The 15,247-nt window shown below is 34.9% G+C and overlaps 1 protein-coding gene across 32 annotated transcripts in view; it reads left to right on the top strand.

Moving 5' to 3' along the window:
- The window catches only part of ABI3BP (ABI family member 3 binding protein), a 173,832-nt gene that overhangs the window by 48,831 nt on the left and 109,754 nt on the right, over positions 1–15,247 (top strand). For 31 of the 32 annotated variants that reach the window (XM_062596364.1, XM_062596355.1, XM_062596347.1 and 28 more), the window contains exons 6-10: positions 2,578–2,639; positions 8,314–8,365; positions 9,047–9,109; positions 9,998–10,093; positions 12,282–12,359. In XM_062596364.1, coding sequence (XP_062452348.1) covers positions 2,578–2,639; positions 8,314–8,365; positions 9,047–9,109; positions 9,998–10,093; positions 12,282–12,359 — 351 coding nt within the window. The remainder of the gene's footprint in view (positions 1–2,577; positions 2,640–8,313; positions 8,366–9,046; positions 9,110–9,997; positions 10,094–12,281; positions 12,360–15,247) is intronic. The other variant, XM_062596154.1, reaches the window with a different exon arrangement.

Raw genomic sequence — 15,247 nt, 5'->3', positions numbered from 1 at the left:
AGACTTAACAGATATTATCCATTCTGATTTATTTTTCTTGAACATTTGACATTAAGAAATTTCTGAGCAAAGATGTTTTTGAAGATAGTGTAGATGCTTATCCTCAGTATTTTGAGTCTGACTGGAAAAATGAAGAATGGGAAGTCTCAGAGCCTTATTAATGTGAGATTTTTGAAATGTGGGTTCGGCCTCAGTTTCAAGCTATAGCCAAGTTACACAGCTCAGTATACTCAGGACGAGAGAGGGGAGCTGTAGGTTGGCTTGTAACACTGCAAAAGCCTTCATACTGTGTAAATACTGCTAGCCTTCAACACAAATTAGAATACACTGACTGTAAAATACCTGCCCTGTCCCCATAGAGTAGTTGAAGCAGTCCATACTGCCATCGTTACTGTGAGCTTAAAATGGTGAACGATGGCGGTCTTTTCCTGTACCTATCCCATAAAAGGAAACATTACTTCAGAACACTAAATAAAACTTACCAAATGGCATTTTTTCCCAGATTTTAAACATTTTCTAAGAGGCTGTATAGCAAATGCTAGAATATATTCGAACACTTAGAGGGGATAGAATATGTAGTATTTATAATTTAATATTGTGTATGATTAGAATGTGTCCAGTGATGTCATCAAATTTGTAATTATGTAAATACTGTATTTCTAAATGTTATTCTTACAGTCATCACACATTTTTATATGCCAGAAGAGTCATTCTTATGAGTTGTGGAGACAAAGTTGTCTTGAAAGATACTTTCCTGTCAGAGTTTATATTCTTTTCAGATGAGATTTCTTTTTTCAAGAATGTAAACTTGTATGTTTAGTAGGTTTCACTGCAGCAACTAAATACTGGGGGCTTGCTATTTCCCTTTAAGTTTACATTCTGTAATCCTCAAATAATAAATATTTTCTAGTTATGGTCTAAAGAACATCTTCTGGACAACATAATCCTTCAAAGAAAGGGCTAACTATCCAAACGCAGTTTTTAGTTCACAGCTCAGCATGGTGACAGGATGTAAAAGGTGTGACAGGTGATCAAACAAGTATGCTTAAAACCATTTTTTGTCATTATCCGGAAATGAATTTATTGGAGAGCACAAATTAAATTGCTATCCAGTCCATTAAGCAGATAATGGGCTTAGTTGTAAGCAGAATGAACACTTACTTCATGTGCAGTTACATATTTGGAAAAAAATGAATTTTAACAAAGATACTGTGCCATGAATATTATGAATAACCTGGCAGATTAGAAAAGACCTCTTGAAATAATACTCAATGAAAGAAAGCATCAAAGGAAAAAAGTCAACAGTATAAAAGATTAGTCTTTATTAGATTAGAAAAGAGTCATCTTTATTAGTTTTATAGATAATAAGTGCTATGATTCTTCTGAAAGGCAAAGCCACTATTCTAGATCCACTTTCAGATAAAATACTTGTAATTTATAGAATCCAAAATTCTTTTAGGGACTAAAAAAAAAAAAAAAAAAAAGTAGTGTATAGTAACCAGCAAATTACTGATGTTTGCAGAAGCATGAAGTCAGTGTGAGCTTTGTTAGTTTTCTCTTGTCCTTAGGCAAATAACAGGTCCTGTTCCTGAGAAATATCAAGCACTTTGAAAAATTTTTCATGAAAGCTTGTCAACCTAAACGTCTCTCAATTGAAAGTTCTTTACAGCTCTTTGTTTTTTCTTCTCTATTGTTTGCCCCTTTTGGAAAGATTAGTGAAGAAATATATCAACATTTACCTTGATTTTTGTTTATGGGCCTGTCAACTTGAAAGGAGCAGAATAGTGTCTAGATGGAAGATGTAACAAAAATTTGAAGCATTGTATTAGAATGTAACATCATGTAGGTGGGGGGAAGGGACTGTTACTCCTCTGTATTTACAGTTCTATTACAAGAAGCTTCTGAGACTAGAACGCTTCAGTAACTGCCATGGCACAGCTGGAAAAGCCTACAGAGAAATCCATGAGTTACTTTGGTCATCTTTGAAATAAAGGAAACCATGTCAGAGCCAGAGAGAAGTGATAGGCATGTTTTGTATTACCAGTGCTAAGTGCATATTTCTTTTGTAAGGGTGAGCTTAGACAGCAAAACTACTGGAGAGCTTAAAACATGCTGTTTCAAACAGTACCTGTTAGTGGTACCAGCCTGGCAGACTGGGATGCAACAAATCCTCTTCTTTCAAGTTTCTTTTTTTGTAGATTAACTTTTTCAGTTATATTAATTTTATTAAAGAATTGTCTTAGGCACCTCTGACTTAGACTATACCTTAAGAAATCACAAAAGCCACTTCAACGCTCTGACCCCCCCCCCATGGAAGAACAAAAAATAATACACTTGATTTCTTCCCTGTCAATACAAGAAGAAGAGACTTTGCAGATTAAAAAAGAAAAAAAAATCTGGAGAGACAGGACCAAAGCAAACAGCTACAGAGTGTATTCTTGTACATTATGATTAAGTCTGCTTACTTTCTTAGCTATTGAAAAAGCTGTTTACAATAACTGCATAAACTTGTTTTGCTTTTCTTTGAACAAGACAAAAAGTAATTTTGTGAATTTATTTCTCTTTCTGTCAAATCAGATAAAAAAGTAAATGGACAACTCCAGAATATGTACAAGTTGGTACCTAATACCCAAACACAGGTATGCAAAAAGTCTATTATTCAAAATACAGATTTGTATTTTTGTATGATCAAATTTTTACTTTTCTAGTACAGTAAGTGAGAAAGTGAATATGGCCACAGATCCCTGGTACCAGAAAACTGTTAAATCTAAGGCTAAATACTTGTATAAATAAGTGTTTGTATGTGCATATTTATGAAATGATTTAGAGCTGTAGCTGAGATGATCAGACCTACTGATTCTGAGTTAAGAAAGATGGAGATATATGAACTCTAAATTTCAAAATTTATTTATTCTTTTCATCTTGTAGTAGTCACATTTGCTAACCTGTGATATTTATGGTAGTCAAGATTGTCCTTGCAGAGAACCCATTTTGCAGTAATAGTGCTGTTCTTTCATGGAAGGATTTTTTATGCATTCAGGTATCTGAAATCATCAGTCTTCATGTAGAATTCAATAGTAGTTCTCATACATGTTGGAAACATTTGCAGAACCAGAGGGGACTGGAAAGGGTATTTTAGTTTGTTTATCAAGCTCAATAGGCAATTCATTAAGTTTTTGCAGATAGCAACCTAAAATTTCTGTTTCATTAAAGCATTCGAAAATTTTTATCAAAAATAAACTCCAGTATTTATTCATTTCCTCGTTTCTTTTCCTCATCTGGCATTTGAGATAACAGCTACTGGGCAAGTATGAGTGGGATTCACAGATTCCTAAATTCACACATACAAATCCCTTTACTTTCAAGAGCTGAAACAGAAATGAAAGAATGGTAGATTGAACTTGTTTGTGGGCTAGATTTAATATAGTGGAAAACAGTATTTTATTCGTGACTCCTGAGCATTGCTTTCTTTTATATGTGATTAAATTGGTTTCTCCATATTTCTTTTCCTTAGTTTTTCTTCAAAATGCAAGTTTCAGCAGTTAATCTTCTGCAGGTGGGAGGGAATTACTTGTTTGTTTTTAAGGTACTATCCATGAGATAGACTATGGAAGAACTTCTGAAGAAAAGTTGTAGGAATCCTTGTTACTTAAGCCATTTAAGTGTTAGCTCATGAGTGATTATTTTAAAGGAACAATCTACTGGTCTGTTCTTCCCAGTTCTGTTCTGTCTGATTTTTGATATTTTTTCATAGTAGAAAATAGTCACGCATGTTTTTGTTTGTTGTTGTTGTGCATATTTAATTTTGTACAATATTGTAAATTGTCTGTAATGTTGACCTGGAAATCCTTCAGGAATCAAACCACAGTCCATGCATTTTCTTTTCAGAAGAAGAATTCTGTGTTAATTTAGGGCAGTACTACTTTAACTCTAGCATTACATGCAGAATTAGAGCAGTAAAAATTTGTGCCATGGTTACTGGAAACGTAGTAATGTTTTGTCTTCAGGAGAAAATGTTTTACCTGTGAGTAACACACAACCAGTTGGTTGGATATTCAGGAAGGTACTCATCTCGTCATGTTGTTGATGAAGACGTGTCTACTGTCCTTCCCGTTGGTCCCATAATCTCCCGTTGGTTGAAGTTGTATGTGGCAGCCCAAGACCAGGTAGTTCATTCTGGCATCCAGGGTTCAAACTTGGTTCTTTTCTTCCTGCCTGCAACCCTTGTATGCCAAGACCTTAACTCTGGTGTGCCAGCTTTGTGACACGAAGGCTTTCATTTACGTGAGAGAAGTCCTGAGAAAGTGAGCTAAATTAGTTTTCCAACTATTTGCACGGCTTATGCATGTAAGGAAGCCTGGGGCCAACATCTAGTCTTTTTAGTGAGCTTCCCAGGGTTAAGTTTCTGAGCAGTGCCACTCTATTGCCTTCCACTGAAGTATCATGAAAATATTCTATAGAAATTTCTTCTCTTACCATTCTCACTTCAGCAGTGCAAAAAGCTGTAAAACAAAGGCTGGGGAGCAGACAGCAGACAGCCCTTAAGCTTGCACTATTAGTTCAATTTCCAGACTACTAGGTGGAGTATGTTTCAGTGATGCAATTACATCATCAGTGCAAAGCCAGAACGAGCATTATTTAGGTCAAACATTGTTTGTGCCATATTTTGCTCCAAAGACTGGCTTATGTCTAACTTCTCCATGAGGAAACATTTTTAAAGGTTACATATTAAAGGAACATTACCAGTCCATCTAGTCATTCTGCCCTTTCAACATGAGTTACATATCAGCTAGTGTTTCTTTTGGCAGTTTCATCCAATTAAAAAAAAAAAAGAAAGAAAAAAGAGAGAGACATCTAGGGATGGTCATTCTTTTTCCTTTTGTAAACAATGGGTGGTGATAGGGTGGAGAGTGGGCAACAGAAATTAATTTCCTCTTCTGTCTGATTAGGTTCCTGTAGTTTCATAAAGTCAGTCTGAAAGGTGGGGTCCTCTTTGATTTTTTTTTTCAGCCAAAGAACAGGACTCTCAGCTTCTATCATGTGTTAAACTCCATTAAAAAAATGGCTGCTCTTTAAAAGCTTGTCCTGTCCAAGATGGCTGTAATGCTTCCATGAGGAGTCTTTTTTGTATGTTAGTTATTTGCAGCTTTTTTGGTACTGGAATTCGAGAAAGAAGGAAAAATTTATGAGAATCTCTAAAAGTAATGTTGTCGTATATCTTCCGACAAAATGTCTGGGAAGTGCAGTCCTTCATGCAATTTGCCATAGGTACTTGGCCAGAAGTAAAGATACCTAACGTGATACAGCTTACATCTCTACTTTTTGACTGATGTTAAGCAGTGCCTTACTTGCCATCATCCTTCTTTCACTAAGATGCCGAAGTGACTTTAGTAACTAGTGCTCCTACTCTCTGTGTGCTTTGTATTCTCTGTGTGGAAAACACAGTTTATACGTCCACTCCTACAAATGAAATGTTTATGTTTTTAAAGTAGTTTGATAAAGTAGTAAGTTTTTGTAGACATAAAAATACCTGTATTAAGTGCTTGGTAGAGACTGCAGATGAAAGGATTGAGTGATGGAGCACTGGAACAGGTTGCCCAGAGAGCTTGTGGAGTCTCCTTCTCTGGAGATATTCAAGGCCTGCCTGGATGCAACCCTGTCTAACATGCTCTAGGTGACCCTGCTGAGCAGGAAGGTTGGACTAGATGATCTCCAGAGGTCCCTTCCAACCTTACTGATTCCATGATTCTATGACAGCATGGTGTTAGATTTCAAGTGTGGAAGTTGCAGATAGGTGCAGATGAGCAGTGTTAGTACAGCAACTGCAGTACACATGAATTTCGTGTCAGTGATTTTGACTGAGAAGTTAAATTTTGAAGTCTTAGTCAACTGTTGTTGTTCAGCAAAGAACGGATGCTCTTGTCAATGTGAGAATGTTTTACTAGTAAAAGGACCAATAATAATTATGATTTGAAATTCTGCCCTGCAGTTATACGAGTGTTCACCAGGACATGAGGGCTGCTTATTTAACCATAAGGGCTCCTGATGAGGAATTGGAAAGCACCTAGTCACTCTGAGACATTGACTAATTTGGCAGAATACATTCATGTACCTTCATAGGAGATCATCCTCATGGTCCGAGATGGAGACTATAAGCAATCTATTCTGCCTGATGGTATAAATCATCTAGTTACAACTAAAACTGATATATGTCCATATGCTTCCCAGACTGGCAGTAATTCTTAAAATGTGAGAAGCCGCATGTAGAATTAAGAGAAAACAGATGGCAATCTGAATGTATAAACAAAATTCCAGCCAAAATAACATGCTTTGTCCCATAACAAATATACAAAACTAGGAGTGCTATAAAAGTCTGTAGTGTATTAATGTAACTTTCTTACATTTATGTTCTATTTGTCATTTTCATTTAAGTGTCTCTGTAAGTTGCTAGTGAAAGGTAATTACATTATGAAGTCAACTTCCCTTTTAGGCATTGCAGCTGTGCACCAGCCTCTTTCTTCAACTAACTTTATTTGGGAAGCTCTTCTATTAATTATAATTGTACATCTCTTTGCTTTCTCCTTTTTGCTATGCTTCCCCTTCCTTTCCAAAGTAGATCTTAGTAATCAGCTTTCTTGGACTGAGATCCTTCCTGTGTATGCACAATCTATGTTTCTTGGAGGATATTTTGATTTTCCTGAAATTATAGCTATTGTTCCCATTTTTGACTTTGATCTCAAATGGATTTATCTATAATTTAATGGCATCTTTGGAATCAATGTTATAAATAAAATTCTTTTCCACATGTACTGGCTTAATCAAGCTGCTTCTGAAAATAGTTTGACTTAAAGAGAGGATTGTATTAACCAATAGGACTATGTAATTTTATATCTGATACATATATGAAAGCTTATAAATATGCAGGATATTCATTGTGCTGTACTGTACAATATAAATATTCATATACTTTCTTGATAATATTTACATAAGAAGACATATCACTTGAAAAATATTGACATTCATTTGCATTTTTATGTTTCTTTAATTGTAATTTGAGTACTCTGTCAACCGTTCATTTTCACTTTGAACCAGTTTTTTGTTGTTGTTTGATTGAGGGTTTTTTTGATAGCTTTTCTCAGGCCTGAGCTTGATGGTATAGGTTGATCAAAAAAATATTAAAACAGAAAAAGTGTTCTACAAGCAGGTCTCAAATGACATCTTAAAAATTTGATGCTGAATTTTCATGTAAATGTTCTTTCATATGAGATAGACCAGATATGATGAAGTGCCAAAGAAACATTAACTCATTAACTGGTTCTGCCTTGAAGTGGAGTATGTTTAACACAGAAAGGAAATTGTTGAGTTCTTGTCATTCTTGTAACTCAGGTATTACCAAAAAAAAAAAAAAAAAAAAAAAAAAAAAATCTTCCACTCTGTAATGTATTTAGCATTCCTATATTAGTGGCATTAACATTTTCCTACTCCCCTCCTGGTCACTGTATTACTGGTCTCTTGAAAATTCTAATATCTGCATATGGTAGTCAATGCTGAAATACACTTTTAGAGATTTTATAGAAATACACTATTTTCTTCATTATAAGAAACGTGGGGTCTGCTCATATGCTTCTTATTTTCAAGGTTGTCAAAACATTGGTAAGGGTTAACATTTGGGCACAAACTAATCTGTATCAAAGACAAGCAAATAGCAGGAAAGTGCAAGTGTTTAAAATCTGAGAAGAATGTGAATGGCTGGCCAATTATACTAGGGAACCCATTTCACCAAATAAGATGACTCTGAGTTAATTCACTTAAAGCAGACCATGCACCCAAGAGTGATGATAGTTTGCAGATGCACACCTGATTCTAGAATAGTTTGTGTTGTAAAAATACTGTTTCTGAGCGTAAAAATTTATCTTGTAACCAAATTTATAACTGCGTGCATTTCAGATGTTTTATTCTAGTTAAATATCGGTGTTTCTTAGTTTTCTGGCATACTCCCCAGTGAGTGCTCAAGAGATTCTTGAAAGAAGAAAGGATTGGGGATTCCTAAGCCATCAAATACTGTTTTTTTATGAAGCAAAATAACTTGCTTGAGCCAAATGAAGGAGATAAAATGCTTTATTACTATGCTAGCCCATGGGAGTTGAAGCAATAGTGTAACCTTCAGTGACTGGGGCCAGAGCCATATTCAGTGTTAACTTAGGGCAGGCGAGGAATTGGATTGGAGCCCTCTGTTTTTGTTACTAGGAAAGTTCAATTACTATTATGGCAGTTATCCCAATGTGCTTTCTTCTTTTTTTTTTCTTCCTTCAGCTTACTCTCAGAGATAATAAGAAGTTAGTCCCCGTCACAATAATCAAACAAGGTAATTTTGTGCATTTTTTTTCAACTGATTCATATGCTCTGCAAGAGTAAAGCAAGCACTTAAGCTTAATGGAAAGCACAATATTCTGATGAGAATGTTATGAGACTTAGTAAGAAGGACCTTACGAAACACTGTTTTCTTTTATTACAAATACTAATAAGCTGTTATCCTTCTGTGTTGATAAAATGAGATATTAAATTGCAGTTTAAACAATGACTTAATTGAGCTATTGAATGGATAACAGTTCCAATTTCTGCTCATTTATGTTCTTTCACTTCATTTGGATTGTCCAGGTATGTTGATCTCCCAGCTGTGAATAACTTAATATTCAGGCATGAAAAGGAGCATCTAGTTTGAAGACACATGAATAGCTGGGAAGTGAGTTGAGTTGGAGCTAGCCATGTGTTAACATAAGTGGAGCATGTTATTTTTCTCCAAGGCTATCAACTTGATATGCTAGAGGAATGAAGAGATGTACAGTTAAGAGATGATGTAGAAAAAACACAATTTGCAGTCTCAAACTAAACATAAATATAGAAAAGATCAGGATGATATCCTCACTCAAAGTATTAAATTGAGAGAAAGATTTCAGAATGCTGAGGCTTGTCTCAGTGTGGTTTTGTTTCCCCGTTTCATTTTTTTTTAAATAATTTTTCTAATATGCTGGTGTTATTTCCACAGTTATTCAAAATCGGACGCTGTCAAAGTCTCCAAATAGTTCTTCTCTGCCAGGAGCAATATTAGGTGACTAGCAGATATTTTTATTATTTTTTTTATCCTCTTTGGATGAAAATTAGAACTGTGTAAATACCTTTCATTTTCTTGCTCTTGAGAGTTCTTTCCTTATATAGCAAGTGATATTTTGCATCTTACTTAAGACTATTTGTTGTAGTTTATAGTGGTACAGATGATTTAGGGGTGAATGATGCAGTCTAAGGGAAACTGGATGACTTTATAATTGTAATTCAAAGAAGATATTATTACTGTTTGAGCTAAGAAGTTCTTTCATATCTCAAGTAAAGTTCTGTGGCAAAGATTTAATTAAGATCAGAGACTGTCTTTTTTTATTTTCTATATTAGTAAGATACTATTTCATACCGTCTACAGACATGAACCTGTACTGATAATCAGGCTCTAATAATACTGATAATTAGGCTCTATTAATGTGTGTTATATATCTCAGGCCAGTATTGTTTCCCTCAAGCCATTCAGTCCCATGCTTTCTGTTCTAATGTTACCTGAAGGAATATACAGCATTGATTTAGAATAGAAAAATGGGCAAACATCTATTATATAGTGCCATATGGTTGGTGTTAGTTCTTCTGAGCACACCAGATAGAATGTCCCAATGTCTGTAATACTATAGCATTCCAGGGTCAAGTATTTAATTCCAAGCACTAGTATTTACTTGTTTTACATTCTGCTTAATAGTGAAATGCCAACACAGGGAGTATTATAAAGGGGCAATAGCAGCAAATAGGAATAATAATTGCTAAATAGAACAAACTTATTTCCTAGATACTCAGACTAAACTCCCAATGATTCAGCAGTAGTTGCTCACATATCTAGCAGCGCAGATTATGTATTGTTCATCACTTCTTGAATTCATGGCACACTTACCTTTCTGTGTAGTGCACCTTGTTGTTCCAGGTCTCAACGAAACTCAGCAGAAACTTCCTCCTCTCCTGACAATAGATGACATAACTCAAGCATCCAAGAAAAAAATGGGTAAGCAGAGATGAATTAAGCTCAGTGTAATGGTGTGAGAATGTATATACAAGGAGAAAAGTCCCTTTTTTCCTCTTTTACCTTTTTGCACTTAATTCATGGTTAGTTTGGAGTTAGAAGAGTTGGTAGAAATTCACTTACTTTAAAAATCTAAACCCCTGAAACTGGGTCAAATTTTTTTTTTCATTTCTTATTTCTGCTTTGTTTGCTCCATTGCTGGCCATGACACGTTCTCAGACTGGTACACTTTGCAGCACTTGTTCCTGTTAAGACAATATGTGTGTGCTAGAGTAGACATGGGTAGATGGATATATGTGAACGAACTGAGGCTGAATTCTTTAAAAATTAGTGTCTAGAATGAGGAGGTATTTACCAGCATTTGACAAGTGAAGGCTGTTAGCATCAACTGTGGCTACTCAAAAATAAAGCTAAACAGGAAAACTTAATTGCAGTATTTACAGTATAGAGCAGTATTGAAACTTGATAATTGTGTTCATCACGTTGTGAGTGTGATAATTGGTGGTTCTTTGAACAACAATCAGTAACAAACAAGGAGGTTATCATTAGCCTGGTTTTAATATGTATATGATGTATATGATGTGCAAGTAACAAACAAAGGTGCCGTTAAAAGTCAGTAAACAATATTTTGACATCTGTTTGTCATACCACTTACTTTTAGAAAACCATATTATGAAACCTGCAATTTTATTTTTGGGCTACAGTATCTAAAACTTGTTCGTTTTATTTTTGTATCGGTAAAATTGTACCTCTCCACAAGAAAACAATGTTATGTTTTGAAATGGGTCGTAAGGTTCAGTAATGCATGCAGTAAAAATGGTAGAATGTGACTGAGCATAAGATGGGGAGAATGCAAAGGTAGCCTGAGTTGTTCTAGAGGTGTCTAACTTCCTTGAAATGGCTGCGTATAGAACTTGTACTCCTAAATGTAGATGCTTTCATTTTTCAGAGGAGATGATGTGGTGGCAGTTTGGAGGCACTCTGTGTGGTGATTTTCACCACACAGCTTTCTGAAAATAACTGGGGTAGACAAGTGATGTTTTATTTTGTTTTGCTCTGTTTACTGTGTGTTCCTTACCAGAGAATATCAAATACATGGGTGTATACTCAGGGGACTGATGGGTTTCAGAGGAGTGTAAAACAGGCAAGAGTCATTGCTCGGAAAGCAAAACTACTCTGACAAATAATTTAAATGTATAAAATAATTGACAAAAAGAAGTGAGTTTTCTTCCATATGGTCCAAATATATAAAAACGTCCTTCAGTGATGTCTGAGAATGATGTATATCTATAATGAAATTCAGTAAAACTTAAGCTGTGTGTGAAACTGACATTCTGATGTATTGCAACTGCTCTGATTTTGTATTATTTAGAAAGTCAAAATAATGCACCACAGCATATCATATTTATTGAATTCTCTAAGTAGTTCTTTTCTGTTTATTTAGTCAAAAACTTGCTAGTTTTTTTTAAAGTAGTAATCCTAAAAAAAAAAAAAAAAAAAAAAAAAGGAAGAAGAGATTTCACCACACAAGATCGATTGCCTTATTCCTCGGTTAACAAAAACCAACTGTTATTCATGTCAAAGGTAATTAATTTTCTCTATATCCACTACCAAAGCATTACTGTCTCTCGGTATTTCAAACTGAATCCCCTTTAACAGATTAAATCCCATGATCATGATGCCCAGTGCTGATTTTATACAAATACAGCAAGCTTTGGACTAGAGGCCTGTTGTCCTGTCACTGTAAATTGATAGATATAAGGTGAAGGAAAATAAGGACATGATTGCTTTGTTAAAATAGGCATTTTTGTATTACATCTTTGAATTTTGAAAAGCGTTATTGCTGTCAATGCTGAAATACTAGACAAATGAAAAACAGTGAAAACCATTTTGCACTGTGAAGCTAATAACTCGGAAGACATTAAATTCCTTACTGTAAATGTTATTTTGAAAGAATCTTATGAACAAAACAATAACAAAAACACATGCATGTTTAAGATAGCTAGACAGATGCTTGTACTGGGTGTGCAGTGAGAAGTTCAAGGATTCTAGAAGCTTTCCACATTTACCCATGTTGGTTTACTTTGGCAAACTGAAGTGAGACAGAAATAAATCTGGAATAGAGCAGATGCAGCTTTGCTATTACTATCTAACCTCTCTGTCTCTTTAGCTAAGAATGAAACTCGAGCGTGGCCTGCTGAATCCAAAACACCAGAAGTTCAAGAAATCTCCCCACAGTCTCTGCCAGGTAATGAGAATTCTATTTTTAGAAACCTTGCTGAATGTCTTTGCCAAATAATATAAAAACTGAAGTTAAATCAGTCTTTATGTTACTTAATCTGCAGTGGAGGGCAGTAGTTGGAAGGCAGGAGGATAAGTAGCTGAATTAGTAGCTCTGAGAGGTACGTTCAGTTGGAATATGGATGAAAATCTGAATCTTATTTTGGAGCAAAATTCCAAATGATCCAATGAGTAAGTTGATAAAAATGCTTTGAATTAGAACCATACTTTCGTGGAGTGCTGGGTTGCTTTAAATTGTGAAAAATGATGAAAGAAAAGTCTCCCTGTAATGTTCCTTGAGCTTCTGACTTCTGTGAAATACACAAAGGAGAAAATTAGGAGTAAGAACTTTGGTTGTGCAAAATGCCAAAGTGAGATTAAGATGTAACAGTTAGAGTTTTGGCTCTATTTTAGAAGTGCAGGTGATGACAGAATGAAGTTCCATTTAATTTCACTTCTGAACACATTGATCCCTTTCTCTCTCTGTGGGTTTACTGGTCCTAGTAAAGTGAAGTGAGTGGGAGCTCTTCACATACATGGGAAAGGAATACAGAATTTGATCGTGGATTCATATTCAGTGTTACGTTTGCCAAATTTATGTAAACTTGTATGTTTGGAAAGCTGAAATTTTTTATCGTCTACTTCTGTCTGAGGAAATACCACTTATTTAAAAGGGTATATTGAGATGCTAATTTCTTAAACTGTTCAAAATATCTGAGATAACATTTTAAATCTCCCTACTACCTTCTTTTGCTTAAGAAACAAATTAGTGTAACATAAATAGATTCTTTTCCCAATTTGCCTGGCAAATATAGCCCTATATTTTAACATTTGTAATCTGAACAATAAATGGTTGGAGAAAACTATGTTTTTGAGAGTTAAATAATGAAGTTATTTTCCATTTGGTAATTTAATAGCCTCAAATTCCTGATTTTTATCTTTCCTCTATTCATTTTCTTTAGTCTGGTCTTTATGCTACAACTGAGAAAAGTATTGATTTTGCTGTATTTAGAAACAATAGCAAAGCTTTTACCAACTTCACTGCTCTAAGGGGGAAGAGGAGGCTTGAAAGGTGGCAAGACTTAATACTAAAATGAGAAGGAATTTGAGAAGACAGTACAGGAGAGTTTGTTTTGTTTTAGTTTAGTTGTATTGTGTGATCTTTCTGCTATTACTCTTTTCCATCTATAATGTATTTTCTGGCTGGCTGAAATGGTAAAGCACATTATTCCTTTGACATTACATTATTCACCCTGATTCAGTCCTTAAATATGACAGCATTTATTTTGTTCCATAAATATATCAAAATTATCCTACTTTACATTATCAGACCAGCTCAGTCTTTAGTATTTCATTAAAAAAAATTCTTTTGTTCTACATTTATACTAATATGGGATTCCATTTCATTTTTTTATTTGATGATTTTTATTAAATAAAAAATGAATTTGTTTTGTGCTCTTCATCACATACTTTCTATAAAATGCATTGAATATTACAAGTGATAAATTCACTGGATTAACTACAGCTCAGATTATCCCAGAAATTTAACTTTGCACAATTTACCAGACTTTTACACTCCCAGAGAATATGTAGGGAGTGCAAGAGATGCAGGATGAAGTGATGCAGCAAAAATATGTAATGTCGCCAGCCATCTTTTGGATTAAAAAATCCATTGCTTTTTAGTCAGAGTTGATTTTCACATTTTTATTTTCCACCCTAGAGATAATTGACTTTGCCAAATTTTATTTTTACCTGCGACTCCCCCCACCTGCAAAGTCTCTTTTGTTTATCCTAAATATTAAAAGGAAAACCAAGATACTCTACAGAACCTGTTATCAAAGTGGACTGTAACTTTATATCTTAAGCATATGCTTAATAAACAACTTTATTTTGAAACATGTGGATACTTCACAAAGGAAGAGGGAGGGTGGATATTACTTTCTTCAGTTTTTTTGTTTTAACAGTTTCTGAGGTCTCTTGTGAACTTTTATTCCACAGATGTCTTACTAAATAATTTAACTAGTCTAAGTAATTGCAGAAAGAACAATCTGTAAGTATATTTTACAGAAATGTGAAAGTGATAATTGAATGTAAAGCTTAAATATTCATTTGCCCTGGAAAATCTAGTCCCAGGCTTGCATTCATCTCATCCAAGGACATCATTCCTTGTGCTGGAATTTACTGGTCAATCAGGTAAACGATGTGAACTCTTGACACCAGAAGTTACATATCACCATGGGAGAAGGGAATCAGCCCTTCGTTCTACTTCCTTTCTCTCTCAAATCAGTCTTTCACCTTTGAAAACTTTCTGATTCTTTCCTTTTTTTCCCCCTTGCATTCTATAATCAAGTATATGTACCTATTATGCAGTAATTCTAACCAATAAACCTCAGCATCGCTAGACATAGCACAGAATTATGTTTTTATGAGGTTGGATAGTGTCTCATTAGATATGATAATAATTGGCATAGAGAGAATTGACAAAGAGCACAGATCTTTTGCAGAGGTTGTGTTTGAGAAATGGGGCAATATTGAAGCACAATTAATTTAAATTAGCAGTAGGGTCTGTTTCACTCAGCTTTATCTATTTGGAAATCATCTTGATTCTTTTAGGATAAGGCACTAATTGTTTGTTCTGAAATGTTAAAAGACTAGTGGCAAGAGTGGCGGTAGAGAGCTCCTTTCGGTGGAGCTGCATGCTGTAGCAGAAGTTCATGTGTAATCTGGAATTCCCATCAGTAATGCTAGAAGGAGAGGAGAAGGGACCTTCACATGCTTTAGCAAGTGGAGCTATCTGAAAGGCTCTATGAGCTGGGCTGCTCTTATCTTCCACTGGTTCTTGGCTGAAGGGTGAAT

This window comes from Rhea pennata, chromosome 1, assembly GCF_028389875.1.
Source record: "Rhea pennata isolate bPtePen1 chromosome 1, bPtePen1.pri, whole genome shotgun sequence".
NCBI classification, from domain to species: domain Eukaryota; kingdom Metazoa; phylum Chordata; class Aves; order Rheiformes; family Rheidae; genus Rhea; species Rhea pennata.
This window is presented reverse-complemented; position numbering and strand designations above follow the sequence as displayed.